Source organism: Oryzias latipes, chromosome 1, assembly GCF_053564925.1.
Source record: "Oryzias latipes strain Hd-rR chromosome 1, Olatipes_Hd-rR_3.1".
In the NCBI taxonomy this organism is placed as follows: Eukaryota; Metazoa; Chordata; class Actinopteri; order Beloniformes; family Adrianichthyidae; genus Oryzias; species Oryzias latipes.
Window position 1 is genome coordinate 23,737,663 of NC_136237.1, and position 27,511 is coordinate 23,765,173.

The following is a 27,511-nucleotide window of genomic DNA, read 5'->3' on the forward strand; positions in this document are numbered from 1 at the left end:
ATGGCTTTTTCTGCTTCTTCCATAGGGATTTCTGCTTCACACACTTGTTTAAAATTTTCATCCACTTTAGGAGCCAAACCCTTGATGTGGTTGAAGAAGCGATCAGCATCCTGAAATGAATAAGAAGAAGAGTACAACCCGCTGTAAAACTGGAAAATTTCTCTCTTCATGTTTTCCATATTTGTACTTTCTCTGCCATTAATTAGCAATCTGTTAACAGCATTTTTCCCTTGTCGCCTTTTTTCCAGTCTACAAAAGTAAGCTGAACTTTTCTCTCCCTCTTCAACCCATTTAGCTCTAGATCTAATAAAAGCACCTTTGGCTTTAGAGATGTTCATATTATCCAGAGAGGTTTACAGGAATGCAACTCTCTGTTTCTCAACTTCACTCAATAGAGATTTACAACAAATAGAGTTCATATCTCTGATCATTTCCATTTCTTTTTGTTTACCATCTCTGCTCAATCTTTTGCTATGAGTTTTTGAAATCTGTCTTGCTTTGAATTTGAAAAATTCCCATTTCTCCCTCTGAGTGGTGAACTGTCAGTCGTTAGTTATCCTTTGGATTTCATTTATAATCGCCTGAGAATAAAATTCCTCCTCTAATAGACTAGCGTTGAACTTCCAGTAACCTTTGCTTTTAGGATTATTGCGAGATTGAATAATGAGCTTGATCATAGAATGGTCTGTTAATGGTGCAGCTGAAGTTTTAGCTATTGATGTAAAATTCTGTTGATTTTCATGTCAACCAAAAATCCAACCTAGATTTAGCAGATCCGTCTGGTTTAAACCAGGGGAACGCTTGAACATCAGGATTATCACGGCGCCAGACATCAGAAACATTGAAATCTCTACATAAATGAAGAAGAGGAGGATTATAATGATGGTTTTGAAATGCTGAAGGAAATCTGTCAAGGTATTCATCTTCCACCATATTGAAATCACCTCCAATGATGAGATTACTGTTAGGATATCTTTGGTTAAGTTCCTTAACAGAGCTTGTAAAGTCTGAAAACGTGATTTTGTTTTGTGCTGCAGAGTTATATACATTTCCCAGAATAACAAATTTATCATCTTTCTGCCGTTAGAATGATAGCCTGTTAATATAGATTGTATGTATGTATGTATGTATGTATGTATGTATGTATACACATTTGGGTGTAATTAGTTCGGTACGGCTGTTTAACAAATCTGATATGAACTACTATTTATGAACTATTATTTTATTGTTATTTATTGTCTGTGTTTTGCTGTCGGACGCCTGAATTTCTCCCTTGGGAGATTAATAAAGTTTTTTTCTATCTATTTTTGTTTTTTTTCAGTACAAAAAAGGCAGTAAAAAATTACTTGCAAAATGCATTTATTGGTTTTATATAAAAATAAATAAAACTGACTTATTCAGGTGATCTGCTTCATAAAATAAGAAAACCTATTAGCTGCCAGAAATCAAAAACTTAACACTGGCCTGAAAAAAAATGAATGTGGCATTCGCTATCTTTGTGTAACAATGTCGACACGCAGCATTCGACTTATCCAATTCTCTTTTCCCTTCATTGATGATGACAACAAATCCAAAGAGCGTAAGGAGATGGGGGGCTGGGGGGAACCTCATGTCTGCCTTAGGCATGCTGATTCTGTGGACATACGCACTGTCACCTCCGTCACCTAACAGCAGTTGAACATGAACTGAAATGACCTTTCTGACCGTGGAAGGCGGATCTTCCTTCAGGTTTCACTTCCCTGTTCGAACCCTCAGTTTTTTACCGTTCGAACGGGGAAGAGGGTAAAATTTCAAATAATTTAGTTGAAAATTATTACTGAAAACCAACTTAACTTTTATTACATCTTTTAGAAAAAAACAGCTGCAACTTCCAGTTTTTTCTGCCACAATTATCACAAAAATGCAAGTGAGATTGTGGAGGGACATTAGATCAATACAGACCATAGAGTTTCTCCTTTTTAAATTTTTGGATGCTGGTGTGTCAAGGGATTTTTGTCAAGGATAAAGTGTGCCTTGGCTCAAAAAAGGATGAAAAACACTGAGCTAGAGGAGAAACGCCCACTTGGGAAGCCTGGCTGAAGGTGGTGGAGCAATGTTCCCATGCATGCACTGCAGCAGTAACTCCAAGATGACGGTGCTCTCCTCCCATGAGGAGCCACGTGGTCTCCTCTGGCGATATAACTCATTGTGTTTGGGTGTAGCCTTTATTCTCCTTTTCATTCACACAGCCTTGTCACCTTACGTCATGAACCTGTCATCCAAACACCAATGCGGAAGTAAAGACTGTCACATACGCCCCCTCCTCCAGATGAAAAGTCCCGTTCCGACATAAAACAATAAAAAGGAAGGAAAGTAGTCTAAGTAGTCCTGCAAAAACAGGCCCACACCATAATTCCTCCTCCACCAAAATTTCTCACTGGGATTTGTTGCACAGGTGGAGTCCTATGACAGTTCCACTCTGGAATACACAGAGCTCCTGAGAGCGGCCCATTCTTTCACAGATGTTTGTAAAAACAGTCTGCATGCCAAAGTGTTTGATTTTATGCACCTGTGGCTGGACAAAGTGATTAGAGAACTGATTCTGATCATTTGGATGGCTGAGCCAATACTTTTGGTAATAAAGTGTAGGCACTAATATAACAGGATAAGCCTAAAACAAATGTCCTTTAACATTTAGGATCCATTTATTTAACACTGAAGTTTTCCATCAAACACCTGTGGTTCTCTGCTGCTGAGGAGTCTTCCAGGAACTTCTCCTGCTCCATCTCTTCCTTCTTTTCTGCAGGACTCATCTCACCGTTGGTCATCTTGTCAGTAGAGTCTGAAACAATCACCACTTCAGTCTTGATGAAATGTCATTTCACAATTCTAACTACCACAGAAAGAAAAGCATGTGATAACACATGCAGCACTCCAGACTTCCATTCAATTGAAGGATTTTACACCAATTAGCTAAACTTTGAACCCAAAAACAAAGACCTTTGACTAAACTATGGACCTGTGTTGGAAAAACTGAATTCCAGCAAGGATGTGGCTGGAAATCTTTGAACCGCCTCTGCCGGCAAACTACAGAGACCTTCTGATCTCCCCTGGAAGAGGACAGGAAACTGCATGAGGCGCTTTAAGGTTTCTGGTCTTTGGCTGGTTTAGATGTGACTTACTGCTCATTCTTGATTTGTCACTAAAGAACATGCTTTTTTCTAGAAAAACATTTGTATCCAATATCCAAAATAAACTTCTAAAAAACCATTTGTTTGATGAAATGTCACAATTTTTTTACTTTGGTTTTCTGCATTGTTTTGTTAATTATAAAACTTACATTTTTCTCTAATTGAGAAATGTTCCTGTCCTACTCTTATAATCAGACAGCAACAACAAAGAAGAAAGTGAGATTCAGATTGATGTTTCTAAACTCACAGAAGTATCTGAATGTAACAAAAAGAAAACAGTAAATCTATATATTGTACCTGCAGCGTTTTCTTTGACTTGCTCAGCTTTCTTTGCTTCCTCGTATTGCCGCTGTTCAGCTAAAGACTTGTTGAGCTCTTGGCTGAGCACACAGTCCCCTTCTCCAACCAGGAACATGCTCTTGAACTTGTTATACAGCATGGTGGCTTTGTCCATTATGTCTTGGCTAGCTTTGAATCGGCGGATCTAAAACACAAATCCTGTTTTTTGTCAGCAGTGGGATGAGATTTAAAACATTTTCTTTAGAGGTTTACCTTTTTGAGTGTGGAAATGAGATCACCGTGTTTCTGAAGATGCTGAGGCGTGACCTGAAGAGAGCTGATCTCATCTAAAGCATCCAAGCATTTCTTCACATCCTGGTAGGGGGAAAGGCAGGAACCAACATCAGACCAATGAAAGTGCATTTCAGGTCAACATAAAGAAAAGGAAATGTGGTTAAGCTGTAAGGAAACAGCACAAGATGCTGTCCTTCATTCCAGGGTAACACTCTGGTTTGAAAAGATCAAAGGAGTTTTAGCATGTGATATAGATTCAACAGATTACCAGGTTGTCTATTTTCAGGGACATTTTGATCTGCGTGTGGAGCCTCTGGATCTTCATGTCAGTAGACATCTCTGAGTAGAGGAAAGAAACCAGACAAATTACTTAGAAAAAACAAATTTACTGACTTCAGACGACAGACGCTTAGGTTCTGAACTGAAATGCCAAAAAGATTAAACTCCTGCACACCTTTTTTCTTGACCCCTGCCTCAGTTTTCTTTGCGCCGTCTTTGTTTGGTCTGAAAATCAAAAAGAATCTCTCATAATCTAGAGTTTATAGGTGGAAGTGCAAAAGATAAGACACTAGCTGTCTCATTATTGGAGAAAATGTATGTTTCATTTCTCATTTCTGCTTTTTCCAAGAACCGTCACCTCTGCAGCCTCATCCAAGTCTTTGAATTGTATGAAATAGCCATTTGTGACCTTTATGTAATCCTAGTTCTAGCACAGATACAGACTCAGAATGCAGAATTCACATTCTAGTTTTACAAACAACTGATTTTTACTCTTTACCTAAAAGGAAAAAAACTATAAAAAATAGAGCAAATCACAATATTAAATCAAATTTGATTGAATTAGAACGCTATTCAACTAAAGACCTGATTGCTTTTGTATCAAGCAGTTTAGTAACTAAGTCCAAGTGGAACTATCAATAACTGTCATAAAGAAATGAATTATCAGCCATTGTGAACTAACTACTTCTGCTTGAACTACAAAGTAAAAGTAAAAACACGGGGGCTTTTAGATTTCACTGAATATTCTTCACATAGTTACTCTTTCCCTTCATCAGCTTTCTGCCGACGCACGTCTTTGTCCATTTCGGAGTTTTGTTGTTTTTTATTATTACCTTTGTTTTCCTAAGATAAAAATAAAATGGATGGCAGGAGAATATTAACTGAGAATGTCTTCATGTGATGAGCATAAGTCATCGTGTGTGTGATCATGCTGAGTTGCCTCGTCATCGTCAGAGCCAGACGAGCCGTCGTCTTTGGTCTGCCTCTTCTTCTTGGCTTCCGGCTCTTTGCATTCCAACTCCTTGCCTTTACTACCTTCCCTCTTCTTCCTCCTTTCTTCTTCACTGTGGGTCTTGTCCTCCGATGCCCTCTTCCTCTTTTTCTCTGGTTCTGCTGTTTCCCTAAGAAAAGATGCAAAGCTTTACTGACCAATAGAAGGACAAGTTGTACACTTGTGTTTGTCTGCATCATTTGAACATTAGATATGGAAGTTTGTTGGAAATGCAGCACTTCTTTTTTGGGAGGTACTGACATTTCACTTCCTGATCCGTGATGGTCTTGTTGCTGAAGCAAATGCAACTTCTCACTTTTGGGCTTCCTGCCTCGTCGTTTAAGAGGATCTCCACCTAAAAACACCAAGAAACACATTCAGAAAATACTTCCACTTTATGGATAATTGCAATAATTCTGAGACATTTTCATTGAAATCTGCTTTGAGTTTTTAGTCTTTGTTATTCCATTCTCCTGCAGCAGATCTAAACTATTCTGCTGTGCACTTCAATGGGCCTTTTTAACACCGGGAAGATGTCAGCATTGCACATCACACTTACCAGATGGACTGACAGGACTTGCAGGGGCTTCATCTTTTTCATTTTCTTGTTCTGAGTCACTCTGGAAAGTAGTTAACGTTCTCCTTAGAAAGATTTCCAACTCTTTCATAGACAAAATGTAGAAATGTTCATGACCAACCTTTTTCTTTCTTCCTCTCTTGGCTTTTGAAACATCTGTTGATTCTTTCTGAGATGATCCCTGAAAATGGACATGATTAAATTGTCTTCTTACCGTCTGCTTTGCAGCTAACCCCGCTGCATTTATAACTGGTCACCTGGATCAGGTGAGCTCAGTCAAGCAGAAACTGGGAAGACTCAATCCAGCTAACCAGCAAGGGCCTCAGAGACTTCTGCCATAGTGATGGGTTTCCCTAGAATTTCAGCATCCTCATCATCGACATGTGGAAAGTTATTTTTATCAGGCGTTGGATCTGGGGAGTGTGGACACTCAGATGCATAAAGAGGCCAGTAGAACTTTGCAAATGTCTCATTTATACTAACTGGGTTTGTGATGCTCACGCTCGTTGAATAATCCCCGCACTCAGGTTGAGGATCTGAGTAATCTGACTCCTCGTAGATAGAACTTGTTGGTTTTACGGTGATATGCATGCAGTTTAAGGGTTTTACTTTGTTATGTTAGTTATGTGAATGAACACTTTACTGTGGAGCAGTGCAATGTTACTGATGAGAAATCTTTTAGTTATGTTACCCTGACGTTCTTCGTTTAAGAAAGGGGGGTATAATATCAGGTGACACAAATGGGTAGGAACCTTTGTGTGTCGATATGTTCATGAAGGGGAGATTAATCAAAGGGGAACCTGTGTGAAGCTACAAAGTGTGTCTCGTGTGTTGGTGATATAAAAAGACGTAAAACTCAGCCACTTGAACAATCACAACAAATAGCTTAGCTGGTACCTCAGGGCAGGCTAAAGCTGGTAAAGCTTCCTCATGACATCTCGTTACTGGGTGCGCTGCTACAAAACCTCCGGGGCAGTAAGCCTCGAAGATATGGATAGGAGAGCCCTTGTCAGAGAGATTGCCCCCAAGTCTGCAAGCCGTCCACACCACCAGCTCGCTGGTCTGAAAGTGGGGGATGCATACCGGTGCATGCGTGCATACCGGTGCATGCGTGCATACCGGTGCATGCGTGCATACCGGTGCATGCATGCATGCATACATACTGGAGGGCCCCGGCTTAGCAGCTAGTGAGCACTGTGCACGGTCTGAGTCCAGGATGTCAGCACCAAGCACCTCAAAGTTTGGACACACGCGTCTACTCCATTCAGCAGCAGCGAAAGTCCCACTAACCTAGGTTTTTAAAGATGTTGTCACCTTGGCTGGTCAGTTAGGATTATTTTGTGAACTTGTGCACATATTTGGTGATCCTGTAAAATTAAAACTAATTTTCCTTAATACTTGTCCAATGGAACCCCCACCTGCTGAAGCTGGTTGTGAACTTTTACAGGCTTACAGTATCCAGTTGGAACGAGAACATCCACCATTTTGTATGACTTAAATAAAAGGTTTCTTTCTTTAAATGAGCTAATATAATAAAAGAATTTCAATACTTTTGCATGTGTACAAGGAATAAAAAGAAGAGAACAAGAAGCGTTGCTGAGGTTGCTTTTTTTTCAATTTATTTATTTTCAACTTTAACGACAAACAAAGATTTGTTTTTCAAATGTTTTTTTTCAAATTCAACAACAACAAAGATTTTTTTCTTTACATTTTTTTCCGGTTTCAATAACAAAGATTTGTTTTGTTTTTTCAAAAATAAAAATTTTAATTTCAACAACAAAAGTTTGTTTTTTCAAAACATTTTCTTTTTCAAATTCAACAACAAAGATTTTTTTTGTCCAATTTTTTTCTTAAAGCGGGCTGTGTATTAAAATCGGCGGCGCCTCTCCTTGTCGGTTGTCGCTAAGGCCAGGAGCCTTCGAAGGAGAGCCTGATGACAGAATAAAAAACAAATGACTTCACAAGGAAAAACTGGAAACAATCTGTGTGTATAAAATTGTTTAAATAAGAAAATGACTAGAATTTTTTTGGGGCTTCACACAAAGCATTTCCATTGTATTGATTTCTATCATTCAATTCAAACTTACAGGAAAAAAGTTTCCAATGAGATTATGTTTCCATTATCATTCATAATATGTAATAATGACAAAATACCATTATCGATCTAATTTTTGTAAAAATATTGATTTGTTCCTACATAAATTATACCGACAGCTCCATATGGGAGTGTTATGTGGACTAAAGTTATGTTTGAATATGAGTTTGCCGTACAGTAACACCTGCTGATGAGAAGTAGAAAGTTTAATAGGAAGTTTTCTGTAATCAAAATCACATTTTAGAAGGAACTCAGTGCCCCCTAGATGAGAGAAAATGTTGGAACAAATAAGAAACCAAATATTTCTTTCATTTTGCAGAAAGACCTAAGTCAGTTTAACTTAATCATACCATCCAAACTTTCAAAGACTATTAAGTCCACCTTCACTGTAATCCTGAATTATTGTTCCTTTTTTAATATAATGAGTTTTGTTTTTCCAGATGAAGTTAAAATTGGCCTGGTTTATCGCTTCCCTTGCAGATTTAGGAATTGGGAGTAGAACTGTGACTGTGTCTGCGCGCTGCGTCTTGTGTAGGACTAGGAGGAAGAAGCGCGCACACGTGTGTTGGGGGGTGCGTGTTGATTCTTCTGCCCTCTGGCTGCATGTGAGGCTTCGCCTGTGCTCTCTGGTACAGACATCTTCCCAGAATATTAGATATTGCCCAGTAATAAACAGACTGCAGACACTTTGTCACCTCTCCGGTAGTCGTGAAGCCTGACACCCATGAAGAACGCGGGGCAGGAGGCTCCGCCGTTGTTTATTCAGACACGTAACTTTGCTGCAAACAAAATAGTTCCCAACAAGAAAATGTAGTGATATTCATGGAAATCTAACAGCGCGCGTTCATGTTTGGTGTTACAGAGTAAAGCCCTGCGCGGGACTATTTTCTTCATCCCGCTCCCGCCCGCGCCCGCTGAATTTTTGACCAATCCCGCCCGCACCCGCAAAACTCAGAGAATTTAGTCCCGCACAGTAATAGAGATGCATTGATTTTGTATCGTCCCCCGTCCCGCAGGAAAAAAACACGTATTTTTATTGATATTATTAAAGAGATTCATGACCTCCTGCAGCCTCATCTTTTGATGCATTCCTCTTGTGTAATGTACAACTTAAATATTAAATATATTTTCACAAATCCCGTTCGGCAGTTTTGTGTTTGAGCGCCCCCAAGTTGTGTTTTACTGTAACTTCAGAAGCTCCAGACACGTGTGCAAAAGCGCCATTCTCATTGGTCGAATAGATTTCGACGCGTTGCGTCGAAAAAAAAAAACGAACCCGAGGCGTTTGTTTTTTTTTACGCTTTGACGTGTGGCGTTTTTACGCGTCGGTGTGCACACTCACATTGGTGCCCTTTGTTTAGTCACGCGGCGTTAAACGTCGGCGAAAATCGCCGACGAAATTCGTCCCGGTGTGAACGGGCCTTAAAAAACCAACAGCTGCACAGCCTAACGTAGTCCGCTAATATATATTCATGAGATATTCATGCCAGCACTGATCCCGCGGGGTTTATTTTTTGCCGCCCGCTCCCGCCCGCAGCACAATCCAAACCGCCCAATCCCACGAGATTTGGGTTGGGTCCCGCGGGACTCGGCGGGACCGGATCCCAATGCAGCCCTCTATTACAGAGTGACTGAGAACAGTAATACCCCCCCCCAACACAAAATCCTCCGGCGGGCGGCCGTGTCGCGCACTCAAGAATGCACGCAGCTTGTGATGGAAATGAATACAATGGAAATGAATAATTAGAACGCAGCAAATTTGTCGTATTTCCTCGCAAGACAGAAACTTATGTAGAATGAGGACATGTGTGTTTCTGAAACAGCGCACGTGCCGCGTGCTTCTGAGACAGTGACAGCCGCGGGCGCGCGCAGGCGGGTGCGACGAGGAGAGAAGAAGAGTGATAAAAGGTTTCCCATATAGAAACTATGGAAGCGATTATGTAGCATATATAAAAAGCAAAGTCAAAACCAGAAATGCTTTTTAATTTTCAAAATGAAGCTGCATTTTTTGACTCAAAAATAAAATGAAAAAGCAATATTTCAAAATGCTTTTTCATTTCTTTCCTCAACACATCTTATTCTGTCACTTAATTAAAATGAAAATGAAAATGGTATTTGACATTTCATTTTCAAGACGTTCTCTGGTAAATGTGTAGCATAATTCATTTAGAAATGTCTAATTTGACAATTAAAATGGATTAACAGAAATGCTTTTTCATTTTCAAAATGAAGCTGCATTTTTTGACTCAAAATTAAAAAAAAAAAGCAATATTTAAAAATGCTTTATCATTTCCTTCCTCAATACAGCTTATTCTGTCACTTAATTAAAATGATAATGAAAATGGTATTTGACATTTCATTTTAAAAAAGGTCCATGGTAAATGTGTACCAAAATTCATTTAGAAATGTCTAATTTGACAGTTAAAATGGACCTCATTTTGATGACCTCATCACCGCGGTGATGCGGTTATCGTCACAGCCCTAGATCTAACATAACTTTCTTGAGCAAAAAATGACAAATGTTTCTATTCAAAAAAATGACAAATGTTTCTATTTGTACATAAACTCAATTAAAAAGGTGTTCAAATCAGAAATATACATTTCTAATTATTACTGAAACATCCACATGCAAATTTGTTTTTTAAAAATGAGACAAAAATGTGTTTTTTTGAGTAAATAATAGGAATTCATTGATTTGAAAAGCCTAGTTTTTCTATTTTTTTCAAATGTGTAATAATTACTGGTGATGGTTTTCTCATGCGTTTATTAATTAGATTAGATTAGATTGGTCAGTCTATTGCTGCTCAGATTCAGAACAATGTTGGGAGTTCTCCTTCACAGTCCCACAGCAGTTTTCAAACAGCTCCAAGTCATCCTGAGCTGAACCTGTCTGGTGTCAAACTTGTAATGCAGTCTGACGTCAAGGAACCACCAATATACAGAGGTGATGGGAGTGACAAATGCTCAGTTTATGAGTGGGTTCAGATGGTAGAGCTTTTTCTGTCTAAGAAAGAATTTCCAGTTCAACAACAGAAAACTGAAGTTTTAACTAAGTTGTTGGGAAAAGCTAGAGATGTAGTGACAGTGACTTTACGTAATCTTCCATTGACTGACGACTCTCAAACACCTGCTGTTATATTCGACTTATTAAAGCAGCACTTTGGTGAGCTAGCCTACTCTGCTATGCCCATGGCTGACTTTTATGACACCAAGCCACTCCCCACCGAAAGTGTGATGGACTACTGGATCAGGCTGAACAAGAAAATCTATCATTTTTTGACTTAAATAAAATGTGGATTTCTTTAAATGAGCTAATAATATCATAAAAGAGAACAAAAATTGTAGGTCAATCTTTTCTTTGAATTATTATTTAATTATTTTCTATTTTGTTTTTGTTTTGTTTTTAGATTTCCTCTTTTTTAATGCACATTTGATTGAAAAATAACATCACCGACTCATCTGTTCACACACAACAAGCAGGAGTAGTCAAACTTACCATTTTAGTTAGGACCGTAAACTTGGCGGAGGCGGCGCCTCTCCTCCTCGTTCCGCGCCAATGGTAGCAGCCTCCCCAGAATAAACTGACGACAGAATAAAAAACAATATTTGACTTCACAAGGAAAAACTTCAGACAATCTGCGTGTATAAAATTGTTTAAATAAGAAAATGACGTGAAATTTTAAACGTTGGGCCTACACAAAGCATTTCTACATAGGTCAGTGTGATAGACGGGAAAAGTTTAATGAGGAAAACTCTAAAAAGGCTAAAATGTGTCTTTTTTTCATGTGAAATCAATTTTAAAAGAGTATTTGTAACTATAAATTGTGCTTCTTTGAAAACAAATCGTGGAGAAATGAGGTGTGTCGTATGTGAGAAAGATGTGTTTTAGAGCAAACACTTTCAACTCACCTGATTGTCGCTGGCGATTCTGCGGTCCCGCCTCGCGCGATTCACATCGGCGTGCCAGACCAGGGGCCTGGGCCCACGGCTGTGGGCAGGTTGGGGGTTCCTTGGGTGGGGTGGGGGTGGGGGGTTATCTTCCTGGGGGGGTGGGGGTGGTGGTGGGGGATTTTGATTTTCCATTTCTTTCTGTTATTCTGCAAAAATACATTTAACGGTTAACGTTGAAGTACCTACAAGCTGAGTGGTTAGCTTACATTTTATTGTACAATGGGCAAAGAAAAAAAACACTGAAAACTCACCTGATTTTCCCCAAGCGACTCTGCGGGCTTCCTTCGCTCTGGCATTTGCTGTATGCCAGACCAGGGGCCTGGGCCCACGGCTGGGGGTTCCTTGGGTGGGGTGGGGGTGGGGGGTTATCTTCCTGGGTGTGGGGTTGGGGTGGGGAGTTATCTTCCTGGGGGGGTGGGGGTGGTGGTGGGGGATTTTGATTTTCCATTTCTTTCTGTTATTCTGCAAAAATACATTAAACGGTTAACGTTGAAGTACCTACAAGCTGAGTGGTTAGCTTACATTTTATTGTACAATGGGCAAAGAAAAAAAACACTGAAAACTCACCTGATTTTCCCAAGCGACTCTGCGGGCTTCCTTCGCTCTGGCATTCGCTGTATGCCAGACCAGGGGCCTGGGCCCACGGCTGTGGGCAGGTTGGGGGTTCCTTGGGTGGGGTGGGGGTGGGGGGTTATCTTCCTGGGGGGGTGGGGGTGGTGGTGGGGGATTTTGATTTTCCATTTCTTTCTGTTATTCTGCAAAAATACATTTAACGGTTAACGTTGAAGTACCTACAAGCTGAGTGGTTAGCTTACATTTTATTGTACAATGGGCAAAGAAAAAAAACACTGAAAACTCACCTGATTTTCCCAAGCGACTCTGCGGGCTTCCTTCGCTCTGGCATTCGCTGTATGCCAGACCAGGGGCCTGGGCCCACGGCTGGGGGTTCCTTGGGTGGGGTGGGGGTGGGGGGTTATCTTCCTGGGGGTGGGGGTGGGGGGGTTATCTTCCTGGGGGGGTGGGGGTGGTGGTGGGGGATTTTGATTTTCCGTTTCTTTCTGTTATTCTGCAAAAATACATTAAACGGTTAACGTTGAAGTACTTACAAGCTGAGTGGTTAGCTTACATTTTATTGTACAATGGGCAAAGAAAAAAAACACTGAAAACTCACCTGATTTTCCCAAGCGACTCTGCGGGCTTCCTTCGCTCTGGCATTCGCTGTATGCCAGACCAGGGGCCTGGGCCCACGGCTGGGGGCAGGTTGGGGGTTCCTTGGAGGGGGTGGGGGTTATCTTCCTGGGGGGGTGGGGGAGGTGGTGGGGGATTTTGATTTTCCATTTCTTTCTGTTATTCTGCAAAAATACATTAAACGGTTAACGTTGAAGTACCTACAAGCTGAGTGGTTAGCTTACATTTTATTGTACAATGGGCAAAGAAAAAAAACACTGAAAGCATATTTATCTAACAAACAATGTATCTAACTATAGTTTGTTTCCACACACAACAAATTGTAATATCAAGACAAATGTCTCACCTTGACGGGGTTCTCTTCTGTGATTTGCGTCCGTTAGTTTGAAAAGAAAACAAATATATTGTTAGCATTGTCGTACAGCAGTTTTCAAACAGCTCCAAGTCATCCTGAGCTGAACCTGTCTGGTGTCAAACTTGTAATGCAGTCTGACGTCAAGGAACCACCAATATACAGAGGTGATGGGAGTGACAAATGCTCAGTTTATGAGTGGGTTCAGATGGTAGAGCTTTTTCTGTCTAAGAAAGAATTTCCAGTTCAACAACAGAAAACTGAAGTTTTAACTAAGTTGTTGGGAAAAGCTAGAGATGTAGTGACAGTGACTTTACGTAATCTTCCATTGACTGACGACTCTCAAACACCTGCTGTTATATTCGACTTATTAAAGCAGCACTTTGGTGAGCTAGCCTACTCTGCTATGCCCATGGCTGACTTTTATGACACCAAGCCACTCCCCACCGAAAGTGTGATGGACTACTGGATCAGGCTGAACAAGAAAATCTATCATTTTTTGACTTAAATAAAATGTGGATTTCTTTAAATGAGCTAATAATATCATAAAAGAGAACAAAAATTGTAGGTCAATCTTTTCTTTGAATTATTATTTAATTATTTTCTATTTTGTTTTTGTTTTGTTTTTAGATTTCCTCTTTTTTAATGCACATTTGATTGAAAAATAACATCACCGACTCATCTGTTCACACGCAACAAGCAGGAGTAGTCAAACTTACCATTTTAGTTAGGACCGTAAACTTGGCGGAGGCGGCGCCTCTCCTCCTCGTTCCGCGCCAATGGTAGCAGCCTCCCCAGAATAAACTGACGACAGAATAAAAAACAATATTTGACTTCACAAGGAAAAACTTCAGACAATCTGCGTGTATAAAATTGTTTAAATAAGAAAATGACGTGAAATTTTAAACGTTGGGCCTACACAAAGCATTTCTACATAGGTCAGTGTAATAGACGGGAAAAGTTTAATGAGGAAAACTCTAAAAAGGCTAAAATGTGTCTTTTTTTCATGTGAAATCAATTTTAAAAGAGTATTTGTAACTATAAATTGTGCTTCTTTGAAAACAAATCGTGGAGAAATGAGGTGTGTCGTATGTGAGAAAGATGTGTTTTAGAGCAAACACTTTCAACTCACCTGATTGTCGCTGGCGATTCTGCGGTCCCGCCTCGCGCGATTCACATCGGCGTGCCAGACCAGGGGCCTGGGCCCACGGCTGTGGGCAGGTTGGGGGTTCCTTGGGTGGGGTGGGGGTGGGGGGTTATCTTCCTGGGGGGGTGGGGGTGGTGGTGGGGGATTTTGATTTTCCATTTCTTTCTGTTATCCTGCAAAAATACATTTAACGGTTAACGTTGAAGTACCTACAAGCTGAGTGGTTAGCTTACATTTTATTGTACAATGGGCAAAGAAAAAAAACACTGAAAACTCACCTGATTTTCCCAAGCGACTCTGCGGGCTTCCTTCGCTCTGGCATTCGCTGTATGCCAGACCAGGGGCCTGGGCCCACGGCTGGGGGCAGGTTGGGGGTTCCTTGGAGGGGGTGGGGGTTATCTTCCTGGGGGGGTGGGGGAGGTGGTGGGGGATTTTGATTTTCCATTTCTTTCTGTTATTCTGCAAAAATACATTAAACGGTTAACGTTGAAGTACCTACAAGCTGAGTGGTTAGCTTACATTTTATTGTACAATGGGCAAAGAAAAAAAACACTGAAAGCATATTTATCTAACAAACAATGTATCTAACTATAGTTTGTTTCCACACACAACAAATTGTAATATCAAGACAAATGTCTCACCTTGACGGGGTTCTCTTCTGTGATTTGCGTCCGTTAGTTTGAAAAGAAAACAAATATATTGTTAGCATTGTCGTACAGCAGTTTTCAAACAGCTCCAAGTCATCCTGAGCTGAACCTGTCTGGTGTCAAACTTGTAATGCAGTCTGACGTCAAGGAACCACCAATATACAGAGGTGATGGGAGTGACAAATGCTCAGTTTATGAGTGGGTTCAGATGGTAGAGCTTTTTCTGTCTAAGAAAGAATTTCCAGTTCAACAACAGAAAACTGAAGTTTTAACTAAGTTGTTGGGAAAAGCTAGAGATGTAGTGACAGTGACTTTACGTAATCTTCCATTGACTGACGACTCTCAAACACCTGCTGTTATATTCGACTTATTAAAGCAGCACTTTGGTGAGCTAGCCTACTCTGCTATGCCCATGGCTGACTTTAATGACACCAAGCCACTCCCCACCGAAAGTGTGATGGACTACTGGATCAGGCTGAACAAGAAAATCTATCATTTTTTGACTTAAATAAAATGTGGATTTCTTTAAATGAGCTAATAATATCATAAAAGAGAACAAAAATTGTAGGTCAATCTTTTCTTTGAATTATTATTTCATTTTTTTTCTATTTTGTTTTGTTTTTAGATTTCCTCTTTTTTAATGCACATTTGATTGAAAAATAACATCACCGACTCATCTGTTCACACACAACAAGCAGGAGTAGTCAAACTTACCATTTTAGTTAGGACCGTAAACTTGGCGGAGGCGGCGCCTCTCCTCCTCGTTCCGCGCCAATGGTAGCAGCCTCCCCAGAATAAACTGACGACAGAATAAAAAACAATATTTGACTTCACAAGGAAAAACTTCAGACAATCTGCATGTATAAAATTGTTTAAATAAGAAAATGACGTGAAATTTTAAACGTTGGGCCTACACAAAGCATTTCTACATAGGTCAGTGTAATAGACGGGAAAAGTTTAATGAGGAAAACTCTAAAAAGGCTAAAATGTGTCTTTTTTTCATGTGAAATCAATTTTAAAAGAGTATTTGTAACTATAAATTGTGCTGTTTTGAAAAAAAATCGTGGAGAAATGAGGTGTGTCGTATGTGAGAAAGATGTGTTTTAGAGCAAACACTTTCAACTCACCTGATTGTCGCTGGCGATTCTGCGGTCCCGCCTCGCGCGATTCACATCGGCGTGCCAGACCAGGGGCCTTGGCCCACGGCTGTGGGCAGGTTGGGGGTTCCTTGGGTGGGGTGGGGGTGGGGGGTTATCTTCCTGGGGGGGTGGGGGATTTTGATTTTCCATTTCTTTCTGTTATTCTGCAAAAATACATTAAACGGTTAACGTTGAAGTACCTACAAGCTGAGTGGTTAGCTTACATTTTATTGTACAATGGGCAAAGAAAAAAAACACTGAAAACTCACCTGATTTTCCCAAGCGACTCTGCGGGCTTCCTTCGCTCTGGCATTCACTGTATGCCAGACCAGGGGCCTGGGCCCACGGCTGGGGGCAGGTTGGGGGTTCCTTGGAGGGGGTGGGGGTTATCTTCCTGGGGGGGTGGGGGAGGTGGTGGGGGATTTTGATTTTCCATTTCTTTCTGTTATTCTGCAAAAATACATTAAACGGTTAACGTTGAAGTACCTACAAGCTGAGTGGTTAGCTTACATTTTATTGTACAATGGGCAAAGAAAAAAACACTGAAAGCATATTTATCTAACAAACAATGTATCTAACTATAGTTTGTTTCCACACACAACAAATTGTAATATCAAGACAAATGTCTCACCTTGACGGGGTTCTCTTCTGTGATTTGCGTCCGTTAGATTGAAAAGAAAACAAATATATTGTTAGCATTGTCGTACAGCAGTTTTCAAACAGCTCCAAGTCATCCTGAGCTGAACCTGTCTGGTGTCAAACTTGTAATGCAGTCTGACGTCAAGGAACCACCAATATACAGAGGTGATGGGAGTGACAAATGCTCAGTTTATGAGTGGGTTCAGATGGTAGAGCTTTTTCTGTCTAAGAAAGAATTTCCAGTTCAACAACAGAAAACTGAAGTTTTAACTAAGTTGTTGGGAAAAGCTAGAGATGTAGTGACAGTGACTTAACGTAATCTTCCATTGACTGACGACTCTCAAACACCTGCTGTTATATTCGACTTATTAAAGCAGCACTTTGGTGAGCTAGCCTACTCTGCTATGCCCATGGCTGACTTTTATGACACCAAGCCACTCCCCACCGAAAGTGTGATGGACTACTGGATCAGGCTGAACAAGAAAATCTATCATTTTTTGACTTAAATAAAATGTGGATTTCTTTAAATGAGCTAATAATATCATAAAAGAGAACAAAAATTGTAGGTCAATCTTTTCTTTGAATTATTATTTCATTATTTTCTATTTTGTTTTTGTTTTGTTTTTAGATTTCCTCTTTTTTAATGCACATTTGATTGAAAAATAACATCACCGACTCATCTGTTCACACGCAACAAGCAGGAGTAGTCAAACTTACCATTTTAGTTAGGACCGTAAACTTGGCGGAGGCGGCGCCTCTCCTCCTCGTTCCGCGCCAATGGTAGCAGCCTCCCCAGAATAAACTGACGACAGAATAAAAAACAATATTTGACTTCACAAGGAAAAACTTCAGACAATCTGCGTGTATAAAATTGTTTAAATAAGAAAATGACGTGAAATTTTAAACGTTGGGCCTACACAAAGCATTTCTACATAGGTCAGTGTAATAGACGGGAAAAGTTTAATGAGGAAAACTCTAAAAAGGCTAAAATGTGTCTTTTTTTCATGTGAAATCAATTTTAAAAGAGTATTTGTAACTATAAATTGTGCTTCTTTGAAAACAAATCGTGGAGAAATGAGGTGTGTCGTATGTGAGAAAGATGTGTTTTAGAGCAAACACTTTCAACTCACCTGATTGTCGCTGGCGATTCTGCGGTCCCGCCTCGCGCGATTCACATCGGCGTGCCAGACCAGGGGCCTGGGCCCACGGCTGTGGGTAGGTTGGGGGTTCCTTGGGTGGGGTGGGGGTGGGGGGTTATCTTCCTGGGGGGGTGGGGGTGGTGGTGGGGGATTTTGATTTTCCATTTCTTTCTGTTATCCTGCAAAAATACATTTAACGGTTAACGTTGAAGTACCTACAAGCTGAGTGGTTAGCTTACATTTTATTGTACAATGGGCAAAGAAAAAAAACACTGAAAACTCACCTGATTTTCCCCAAGCGACTCTGCGGGCTTCCTTCGCTCTGGCATTCGCTGTATGCCAGACCAGGGGCCTGGGCCCACGGCTGGGGGTTCCTTGGGTGGGGTGGGGGTGGGGGGTTATCTTCCTGGGTGTGGGGTCGGGGTGGGGAGTTATCTTCCTGGGGGGGTGGGGGTGGTGGTGGGGGATATTGATTTTCCATTTCTTTCTGTTATTCTGCAAAAATACATTAAACGGTTAACGTTGAAGTACCTACAAGCTGAGTGGTTAGCTTACATTTTATTGTACAATGGGCAAAGAAAAAAAACACTGAAAACTCACCTGATTTTCCCAAGCGACTCTGCGGGCTTCCTTCGCTCTGGCATTCACTGTATGCCAGACCAGGGGCCTGGGCCCACGGCTGGGGGCAGGTTGGGGGTTCCTTGGAGGGGGTGGGGGTTATCTTCCTGGGGGGGTGGGGGAGGTGGTGGGGGATTTTGATTTTCCATTTCTTTCTGTTATTCTGCAAAAATACATTAAACGGTTAACGTTGAAGTACCTACAAGCTGAGTGGTTAGCTTACATTTTATTGTACAATGGGCAAAGAAAAAAACACTGAAAGCATATTTATCTAACAAACAATGTATCTAACTATAGTTTGTTTCCACACACAACAAATTGTAATATCAAGACAAATGTCTCACCTTGACGGGGTTCTCTTCTGTGATTTGCGTCCGTTAGTTTGAAAAGAAAACAAATATATTGTTAGCATTGTCGTACAGCAGTTTTCAAACAGCTCCAAGTCATCCTGAGCTGAACCTGTCTGGTGTCAAACTTGTAATGCAGTCTGACGTCAAGGAACCACCAATATACAGAGGTGATGGGAGTGACAAATGCTCAGTTTATGAGTGGGTTCAGATGGTAGAGCTTTTTCTGTCTAAGAAAGAATTTCCAGTTCAACAACAGAAAACTGAAGTTTTAACTAAGTTGTTGGGAAAAGCTAGAGATGTAGTGACAGTGACTTTACGTAATCTTCCATTGACTGACGACTCTCAAACACCTGCTGTTATATTCGACTTATTAAAGCAGCACTTTGGTGAGCTAGCCTACTCTGCTATGCCCATGGCTGACTTTTATGACACCAAGCCACTCCCCACCGAAAGTGTGATGGACTACTGGATCAGGCTGAACAAGAAAATCTATCATTTTTTGACTTAAATAAAATGTGGATTTCTTTAAATGAGCTAATAATATCATAAAAGAGAACAAAAATTGTAGGTCAATCTTTTCTTTGAATTATTATTTCATTTTTTTTCTATTTTGTTTTGTTTTTAGATTTCCTCTTTTTTAATGCACATTTGATTGAAAAATAACATCACCGACTCATCTGTTCACACACAACAAGCAGGAGTAGTCAAACTTACCATTTTAGTTAGGACCGTAAACTTGGCGGAGGCGGCGCCTCTCCTCCTCGTTCCGCGCCAATGGTAGCAGCCTCCCCAGAATAAACTGACGACAGAATAAAAAACAATATTTGACTTCACAAGGAAAAACTTCAGACAATCTGCGTGTATAAAATTGTTTAAATAAGAAAATGACGTGAAATTTTAAACGTTGGGCCTACACAAAGCATTTCTACATAGGTCAGTGTAATAGACGGGAAAAGTTTAATGAGGAAAACTCTAAAAAGGCTAAAATGTGTCTTTTTCTCATGTGAAATCAATTTTAAAAGAGTATTTGTAACTATAAATTGTGCTGTTTTGAAAAAAAATCGTGGAGAAATGAGGTGTGTCGTATGTGAGAAAGATGTGTTTTAGAGCAAACACTTTCAACTCACCTGATTGTCGCTGGCGATTCTGCGGTCCCGCCTCGCGCGATTCACATCGGCGTGCCAGACCAGGGGCCTTGGCCCACGGCTGTGGGCAGGTTGGGGGTTCCTTGGGTGGGGTGGGGGTGGGGGGTTATCTTCCTGGGGGGGTGGGGGATTTTGATTTTCCATTTCTTTCTGTTATTCTGCAAAAATACATTAAACGGTTAACGTTGAAGTACCTACAAGCTGAGTGGTTAGCTTACATTTTATTGTACAATGGGCAAAGAAAAAAAACACTGAAAACTCACCTGATTTTCCCAAGCGACTCTGCGGGCTTCCTTCGCTCTGGCATTCACTGTATGCCAGACCAGGGGCCTGGGCCCACGGCTGGGGGCAGGTTGGGGGTTCCTTGGAGGGGGTGGGGGTTATCTTCCTGGGGGGGTGGGGGAGGTGGTGGGGGATTTTGATTTTCCATTTCTTTCTGTTATTCTGCAAAAATACATTAAACGGTTAACGTTGAAGTACCTACAAGCTGAGTGGTTAGCTTACATTTTATTGTACAATGGGCAAAGAAAAAAACACTGAAAGCATATTTATCTAACAAACAATGTATCTAACTATAGTTTGTTTCCACACACAACAAATTGTAATATCAAGACAAATGTCTCACCTTGACGGGGTTCTCTTCTGTGATTTGCGTCCGTTAGTTTGAAAAGAAAACAAATATATTGTTAGCATTGTCGTACAGCAGTTTTCAAACAGCTCCAAGTCATCCTGAGCTGAACCTGTCTGGTGTCAAACTTGTAATGCAGTCTGACGTCAAGGAACCACCAATATACAGAGGTGATGGGAGTGACAAATGCTCAGTTTATGAGTGGGTTCAGATGGTAGAGCTTTTTCTGTCTAAGAAAGAATTTCCAGTTCAACAACAGAAAACTGAAGTTTTAACTAAGTTGTTGGGAAAAGCTAGAGATGTAGTGACAGTGACTTAACGTAATCTTCCATTGACTGACGACTCTCAAACACCTGCTGTTATATTCGACTTATTAAAGCAGCACTTTGGTGAGCTAGCCTACTCTGCTATGCCCATGGCTGACTTTTATGACACCAAGCCACTCCCCACCGAAAGTGTGATGGACTACTGGATCAGGCTGAACAAGAAAATCTATCATTTTTTGACTTAAATAAAATGTGGATTTCTTTAAATGAGCTAATAATATCATAAAAGAGAACAAAAATTGTAGGTCAATCTTTTCTTTGAATTATTATTTCATTATTTTCTATTTTGTTTTTGTTTTGTTTTTAGATTTCCTCTTTTTTAATGCACATTTGATTGAAAAATAACATCACCGACTCATCTGTTCACACGCAACAAGCAGGAGTAGTCAAACTTACCATTTTAGTTAGGACCGTAAACTTGGCGGAGGCGGCGCCTCTCCTCCTCGTTCCGCGCCAATGGTAGCAGCCTCCCCAGAATAAACTGACGACAGAATAAAAAACAATATTTGACTTCACAAGGAAAAACTTCAGACAATCTGCGTGTATAAAATTGTTTAAATAAGAAAATGACGTGAAATTTTAAACGTTGGGCCTACACAAAGCATTTCTACATAGGTCAGTGTAATAGACGGGAAAAGTTTAATGAGGAAAACTCTAAAAAGGCTAAAATGTGTCTTTTTTTCATGTGAAATCAATTTTAAAAGAGTATTTGTAACTATAAATTGTGCTTCTTTGAAAACAAATCGTGGAGAAATGAGGTGTGTCGTATGTGAGAAAGATGTGTTTTAGAGCAAACACTTTCAACTCACCTGATTGTCGCTGGCGATTCTGCGGTCCCGCCTCGCGCGATTCACATCGGCGTGCCAGACCAGGGGCCTGGGCCCACGGCTGTGGGCAGGTTGGGGGTTCCTTGGGTGGGGTGGGGGTGGGGGGTTATCTTCCTGGGGGGGTGGGGGGGGTGGTGGGGGATTTTGATTTTCCATTTCTTTCTGTTATCCTGCAAAAATACATTTAACGGTTAACGTTGAAGTACCTACAAGCTGAGTGGTTAGCTTACATTTTATTGTACAATGGGCAAAGAAAAAAAACACTGAAAACTCACCTGATTTTCCCCAAGCGACTGTGCGGGCTTCCTTCGCTCTGGCATTTGCTGTATACCAGACCAGGGACCTGGGCCCACGGCTGGGGGTTCCTTGGGTGGGGTGGGGGTGGGGGGTTATCTTCCTGGGTGTGGGGTTGGGGTGGGGAGTTATCTTCCTGGGGGGGTGGGGGTGGTGGTGGGGGATATTGATTTTCCATTTCTTTCTGTTATTCTGCAAAAATACATTAAACGGTTAACGTTGAAGTACCTACAAGCTGAGTGGTTAGCTTACATTTTATTGTACAATGGGCAAAGAAAAAAAACACTGAAAGCATATTTATCTAACAAACAATGTATCTAACTATAGTTTGTTTCCACACACAACAAATTGTAATATCAAGACAAATGTCTCACCTTGACGGGGTTCTCTTCTGTGATTTGCGTCCGTTAGTTTGAAAAGAAAACAAATATATTGTTAGCATTGTCGTACAGCAGTTTTCAAACAGCTCCAAGTCATCCTGAGCTGAACCTGTCTGGTGTCAAACTTGTAATGCAGTCTGACGTCAAGGAACCACCAATATACAGAGGTGATGGGAGTGACAAATGCTCAGTTTATGAGTGGGTTCAGATGGTAGAGCTTTTTCTGTCTAAGAAAGAATTTCCAGTTCAACAACAGAAAACTGAAGTTTTAACTAAGTTGTTGGGAAAAGCTAGAGATGTAGTGACAGTGACTTTACGTAATCTTCCATTGACTGACGACTCTCAAACACCTGCTGTTATATTCGACTTATTAAAGCAGCACTTTGGTGAGCTAGCCTACTCTGCTATGCCCATGGCTGACTTTTATGACACCAAGCCACTCCCCACCGAAAGTGTGATGGACTACTGGATCAGGCTGAACAAGAAAATCTATCATTTTTTGACTTAAATAAAATGTGGATTTCTTTAAATGAGCTAATAATATCATAAAAGAGAACAAAAATTGTAGGTCAATCTTTTCTTTGAATTATTATTTCATTTTTTTTCTATTTTGTTTTGTTTTTAGATTTCCTCTTTTTTAATGCACATTTGATTGAAAAATAACATCACCGACTCATCTGTTCACACACAACAAGCAGGAGTAGTCAAACTTACCATTTTAGTTAGGACCGTAAACTTGGCGGAGGCGGCGCCTCTCCTCCTCGTTCCGCGCCAATGGTAGCAGCCTCCCCAGAATAAACTGACGACAGAATAAAAAACAATATTTGACTTCACAAGGAAAAACTTCAGACAATCTGCGTGTATAAAATTGTTTAAATAAGAAAATGACGTGAAATTTTAAACGTTGGGCCTACACAAAGCATTTCTACATAGGTCAGTGTAATAGACGGGAAAAGTTTAATGAGGAAAACTCTAAAAAGGCTAAAATGTGTCTTTTTCTCATGTGAAATCAATTTTAAAAGAGTATTTGTAACTATAAATTGTGCTGTTTTGAAAAAAAATCGTGGAGAAATGAGGTGTGTCGTATGTGAGAAAGATGTGTTTTAGAGCAAACACTTTCAACTCACCTGATTGTCGCTGGCGATTCTGCGGTCCCGCCTCGCGCGATTCACATCGGCGTGCCAGACCAGGGGCCTTGGCCCACGGCTGTGGGCAGGTTGGGGGTTCCTTGGGTGGGGTGGGGGTGGGGGGTTATCTTCCTGGGGGGGTGGGGGATTTTGATTTTCCATTTCTTTCTGTTATTCTGCAAAAATACATTAAACGGTTAACGTTGAAGTACCTACAAGCTGAGTGGTTAGCTTACATTTTATTGTACAATGGGCAAAGAAAAAAAACACTGAAAACTCACCTGATTTTCCCAAGCGACTCTGCGGGCTTCCTTCGCTCTGGCATTCACTGTATGCCAGACCAGGGGCCTGGGCCCACGGCTGGGGGCAGGTTGGGGGTTCCTTGGAGGGGGTGGGGGTTATCTTCCTGGGGGGGTGGGGGAGGTGGTGGGGGATTTTGATTTTCCATTTCTTTCTGTTATTCTGCAAAAATACATTAAACGGTTAACGTTGAAGTACCTACAAGCTGAGTGGTTAGCTTACATTTTATTGTACAATGGGCAAAGAAAAAAACACTGAAAGCATATTTATCTAACAAACAATGTATCTAACTATAGTTTGTTTCCACACACAACAAATTGTAATATCAAGACAAATGTCTCACCTTGACGGGGTTCTCTTCTGTGATTTGCGTCCGTTAGTTTGAAAAGAAAACAAATATATTGTTAGCATTGTCGTACAGCAGTTTTCAAACAGCTCCAAGTCATCCTGAGCTGAACCTGTCTGGTGTCAAACTTGTAATGCAGTCTGACGTCAAGGAACCACCAATATACAGAGGTGATGGGAGTGACAAATGCTCAGTTTATGAGTGGGTTCAGATGGTAGAGCTTTTTCTGTCTAAGAAAGAATTTCCAGTTCAACAACAGAAAACTGAAGTTTTAACTAAGTTGTTGGGAAAAGCTAGAGATGTAGTGACAGTGACTTAACGTAATCTTCCATTGACTGACGACTCTCAAACACCTGCTGTTATATTCGACTTATTAAAGCAGCACTTTGGTGAGCTAGCCTACTCTGCTATGCCCATGGCTGACTTTTATGACACCAAGCCACTCCCCACCGAAAGTGTGATGGACTACTGGATCAGGCTGAACAAGAAAATCTATCATTTTTTGACTTAAATAAAATGTGGATTTCTTTAAATGAGCTAATAATATCATAAAAGAGAACAAAAATTGTAGGTCAATCTTTTCTTTGAATTATTATTTCATTATTTTCTATTTTGTTTTTGTTTTGTTTTTAGATTTCCTCTTTTTTAATGCACATTTGATTGAAAAATAACATCACCGACTCATCTGTTCACACGCAACAAGCAGGAGTAGTCAAACTTACCATTTTAGTTAGGACCGTAAACTTGGCGGAGGCGGCGCCTCTCCTCCTCGTTCCGCGCCAATGGTAGCAGCCTCCCCAGAATAAACTGACGACAGAATAAAAAACAATATTTGACTTCACAAGGAAAAACTTCAGACAATCTGCGTGTATAAAATTGTTTAAATAAGAAAATGACGTGAAATTTTAAACGTTGGGCCTACACAAAGCATTTCTACATAGGTCAGTGTAATAGACGGGAAAAGTTTAATGAGGAAAACTCTAAAAAGGCTAAAATGTGTCTTTTTTTCATGTGAAATCAATTTTAAAAGAGTATTTGTAACTATAAATTGTGCTTCTTTGAAAACAAATCGTGGAGAAATGAGGTGTGTCGTATGTGAGAAAGATGTGTTTTAGAGCAAACACTTTCAACTCACCTGATTGTCGCTGGCGATTCTGCGGTCCCGCCTCGCGCGATTCACATCGGCGTGCCAGACCAGGGGCCTTGGCCCACGGCTGTGGGCAGGTTGGGGGTTCCTTGGGTGGGGTGGGGGTGGGGGGTTATCTTCCTGGGGGGGTGGGGGATTTTGATTTTCCATTTCTTTCTGTTATTCTGCAAAAATACATTAAACGGTTAACGTTGAAGTACCTACAAGCTGAGTGGTTAGCTTACATTTTATTGTACAATGGGCAAAGAAAAAAAACACTGAAAACTCACCTGATTTTCCCAAGCGACTCTGCGGGCTTCCTTCGCTCTGGCATTCACTGTATGCCAGACCAGGGGCCTGGGCCCACGGCTGGGGGCAGGTTGGGGGTTCCTTGGAGGGGGTGGGGGTTATCTTCCTGGGGGGGTGGGGGAGGTGGTGGGGGATTTTGATTTTCCATTTCTTTCTGTTATTCTGCAAAAATACATTAAACGGTTAACGTTGAAGTACCTACAAGCTGAGTGGTTAGCTTACATTTTATTGTACAATGGGCAAAGAAAAAAACACTGAAAGCATATTTATCTAACAAACAATGTATCTAACTATAGTTTGTTTCCACACACAACAAATTGTAATATCAAGACAAATGTCTCACCTTGACGGGGTTCTCTTCTGTGATTTGCGTCCGTTAGTTTGAAAAGAAAACAAATATATTGTTAGCATTGTCGTACAGCAGTTTTCAAACAGCTCCAAGTCATCCTGAGCTGAACCTGTCTGGTGTCAAACTTGTAATGCAGTCTGACGTCAAGGAACCACCAATATACAGAGGTGATGGGAGTGACAAATGCTCAGTTTATGAGTGGGTTCAGATGGTAGAGCTTTTTCTGTCTAAGAAAGAATTTCCAGTTCAACAACAGAAAACTGAAGTTTTAACTAAGTTGTTGGGAAAAGCTAGAGATGTAGTGACAGTGACTTAACGTAATCTTCCATTGACTGACGACTCTCAAACACCTGCTGTTATATTCGACTTATTAAAGCAGCACTTTGGTGAGCTAGCCTACTCTGCTATGCCCATGGCTGACTTTTATGACACCAAGCCACTCCCCACCGAAAGTGTGATGGACTACTGGATCAGGCTGAACAAGAAAATCTATCATTTTTTGACTTAAATAAAATGTGGATTTCTTTAAATGAGCTAATAATATCATAAAAGAGAACAAAAATTGTAGGTCAATCTTTTCTTTGAATTATTATTTCATTATTTTCTATTTTGTTTTTGTTTTGTTTTTAGATTTCCTCTTTTTTAATGCACATTTGATTGAAAAATAACATCACCGACTCATCTGTTCACACGCAACAAGCAGGAGTAGTCAAACTTACCATTTTAGTTAGGACCGTAAACTTGGCGGAGGCGGCGCCTCTCCTCCTCGTTCCGCGCCAATGGTAGCAGCCTCCCCAGAATAAACTGACGACAGAATAAAAAACAATATTTGACTTCACAAGGAAAAACTTCAGACAATCTGCGTGTATAAAATTGTTTAAATAAGAAAATGACGTGAAATTTTAAACGTTGGGCCTACACAAAGCATTTCTACATAGGTCAGTGTAATAGACGGGAAAAGTTTAATGAGGAAAACTCTAAAAAGGCTAAAATGTGTCTTTTTTTCATGTGAAATCAATTTTAAAAGAGTATTTGTAACTATAAATTGTGCTTCTTTGAAAACAAATCGTGGAGAAATGAGGTGTGTCGTATGTGAGAAAGATGTGTTTTAGAGCAAACACTTTCAACTCACCTGATTGTCGCTGGCGATTCTGCGGTCCCGCCTCGCGCGATTCACATCGGCGTGCCAGACCAGGGGCCTGGGCCCACGGCTGTGGGCAGGTTGGGGGTTCCTTGGGTGGGGTGGGGGTGGGGGGTTATCTTCCTGGGGGGGTGGGGGGGGTGGTGGGGGATTTTGATTTTCCATTTCTTTCTGTTATCCTGCAAAAATACATTTAACGGTTAACGTTGAAGTACCTACAAGCTGAGTGGTTAGCTTACATTTTATTGTACAATGGGCAAAGAAAAAAAACACTGAAAACTCACCTGATTTTCCCCAAGCGACTGTGCGGGCTTCCTTCGCTCTGGCATTTGCTGTATACCAGACCAGGGACCTGGGC

At 40.8% G+C, this 27,511-nt stretch overlaps 1 protein-coding gene and 3 long non-coding RNA genes across 4 annotated transcripts; all 4 read right to left on the reverse strand.

Annotated features, from left to right (window-relative positions):
• Window positions 1-1,342: 1,342 nt before the first annotated feature.
• Window positions 1,343-5,951, reverse strand: LOC105357989 (uncharacterized). The gene is made up of 11 exons (XM_078951987.1): window positions 5,848-5,951; window positions 5,712-5,771; window positions 5,573-5,633; window positions 5,275-5,368; window positions 4,963-5,143; window positions 4,783-4,865; window positions 4,198-4,247; window positions 4,012-4,082; window positions 3,723-3,824; window positions 3,468-3,654; window positions 1,343-2,821 (listed from the first exon to the last, which is right to left on the reverse strand). Coding segments are annotated over exons 4-11 (813 nt in total). The 5' UTR covers window positions 5,277-5,368; window positions 5,573-5,633; window positions 5,712-5,771; window positions 5,848-5,951; the 3' UTR covers window positions 1,343-2,684.
• A 6,445-nt stretch (window positions 5,952-12,396) lies between these two features.
• LOC111948841 (uncharacterized) lies at window positions 12,397-14,479 on the reverse strand. Its single transcript, XR_013657874.1, has 3 exons — window positions 14,309-14,479; window positions 12,808-13,980; window positions 12,397-12,702 (listed from the first exon to the last, which is right to left on the reverse strand). It is a non-coding gene; the product is annotated as an uncharacterized LOC111948841 (long non-coding RNA).
• Window positions 14,480-18,177: 3,698 nt separating this feature from the next.
• LOC111948852 (uncharacterized) lies at window positions 18,178-21,919 on the reverse strand. The gene is made up of 4 exons (XR_013657875.1): window positions 21,764-21,919; window positions 19,983-21,435; window positions 18,488-19,654; window positions 18,178-18,382 (listed from the first exon to the last, which is right to left on the reverse strand). It is a non-coding gene; the product is annotated as an uncharacterized LOC111948852 (long non-coding RNA).
• A 144-nt stretch (window positions 21,920-22,063) lies between these two features.
• Window positions 22,064-27,300, reverse strand: LOC111948873 (uncharacterized). The gene is made up of 4 exons (XR_013657876.1): window positions 27,145-27,300; window positions 25,364-26,816; window positions 23,864-25,035; window positions 22,064-22,267 (listed from the first exon to the last, which is right to left on the reverse strand). It is a non-coding gene; the product is annotated as an uncharacterized LOC111948873 (long non-coding RNA).
• Between the last annotated feature and the right edge of the window lie 211 nt (window positions 27,301-27,511).

Coding starts and splice junctions, on each gene's coding strand:
- LOC105357989 (XM_078951987.1), bottom strand. Junction 4,866..4,962: donor CTGGCTCTGACGATGACGAG/GCAACTCAGCAT, acceptor TTTTTATCTTAG/GAAAACAAAGGTAATAATAA. Junction 2,822..3,467: donor AGTCAAAGAAAACGCTGCAG/GTACAATATATA, acceptor TGATTGTTTCAG/ACTCTACTGACAAGATGACC.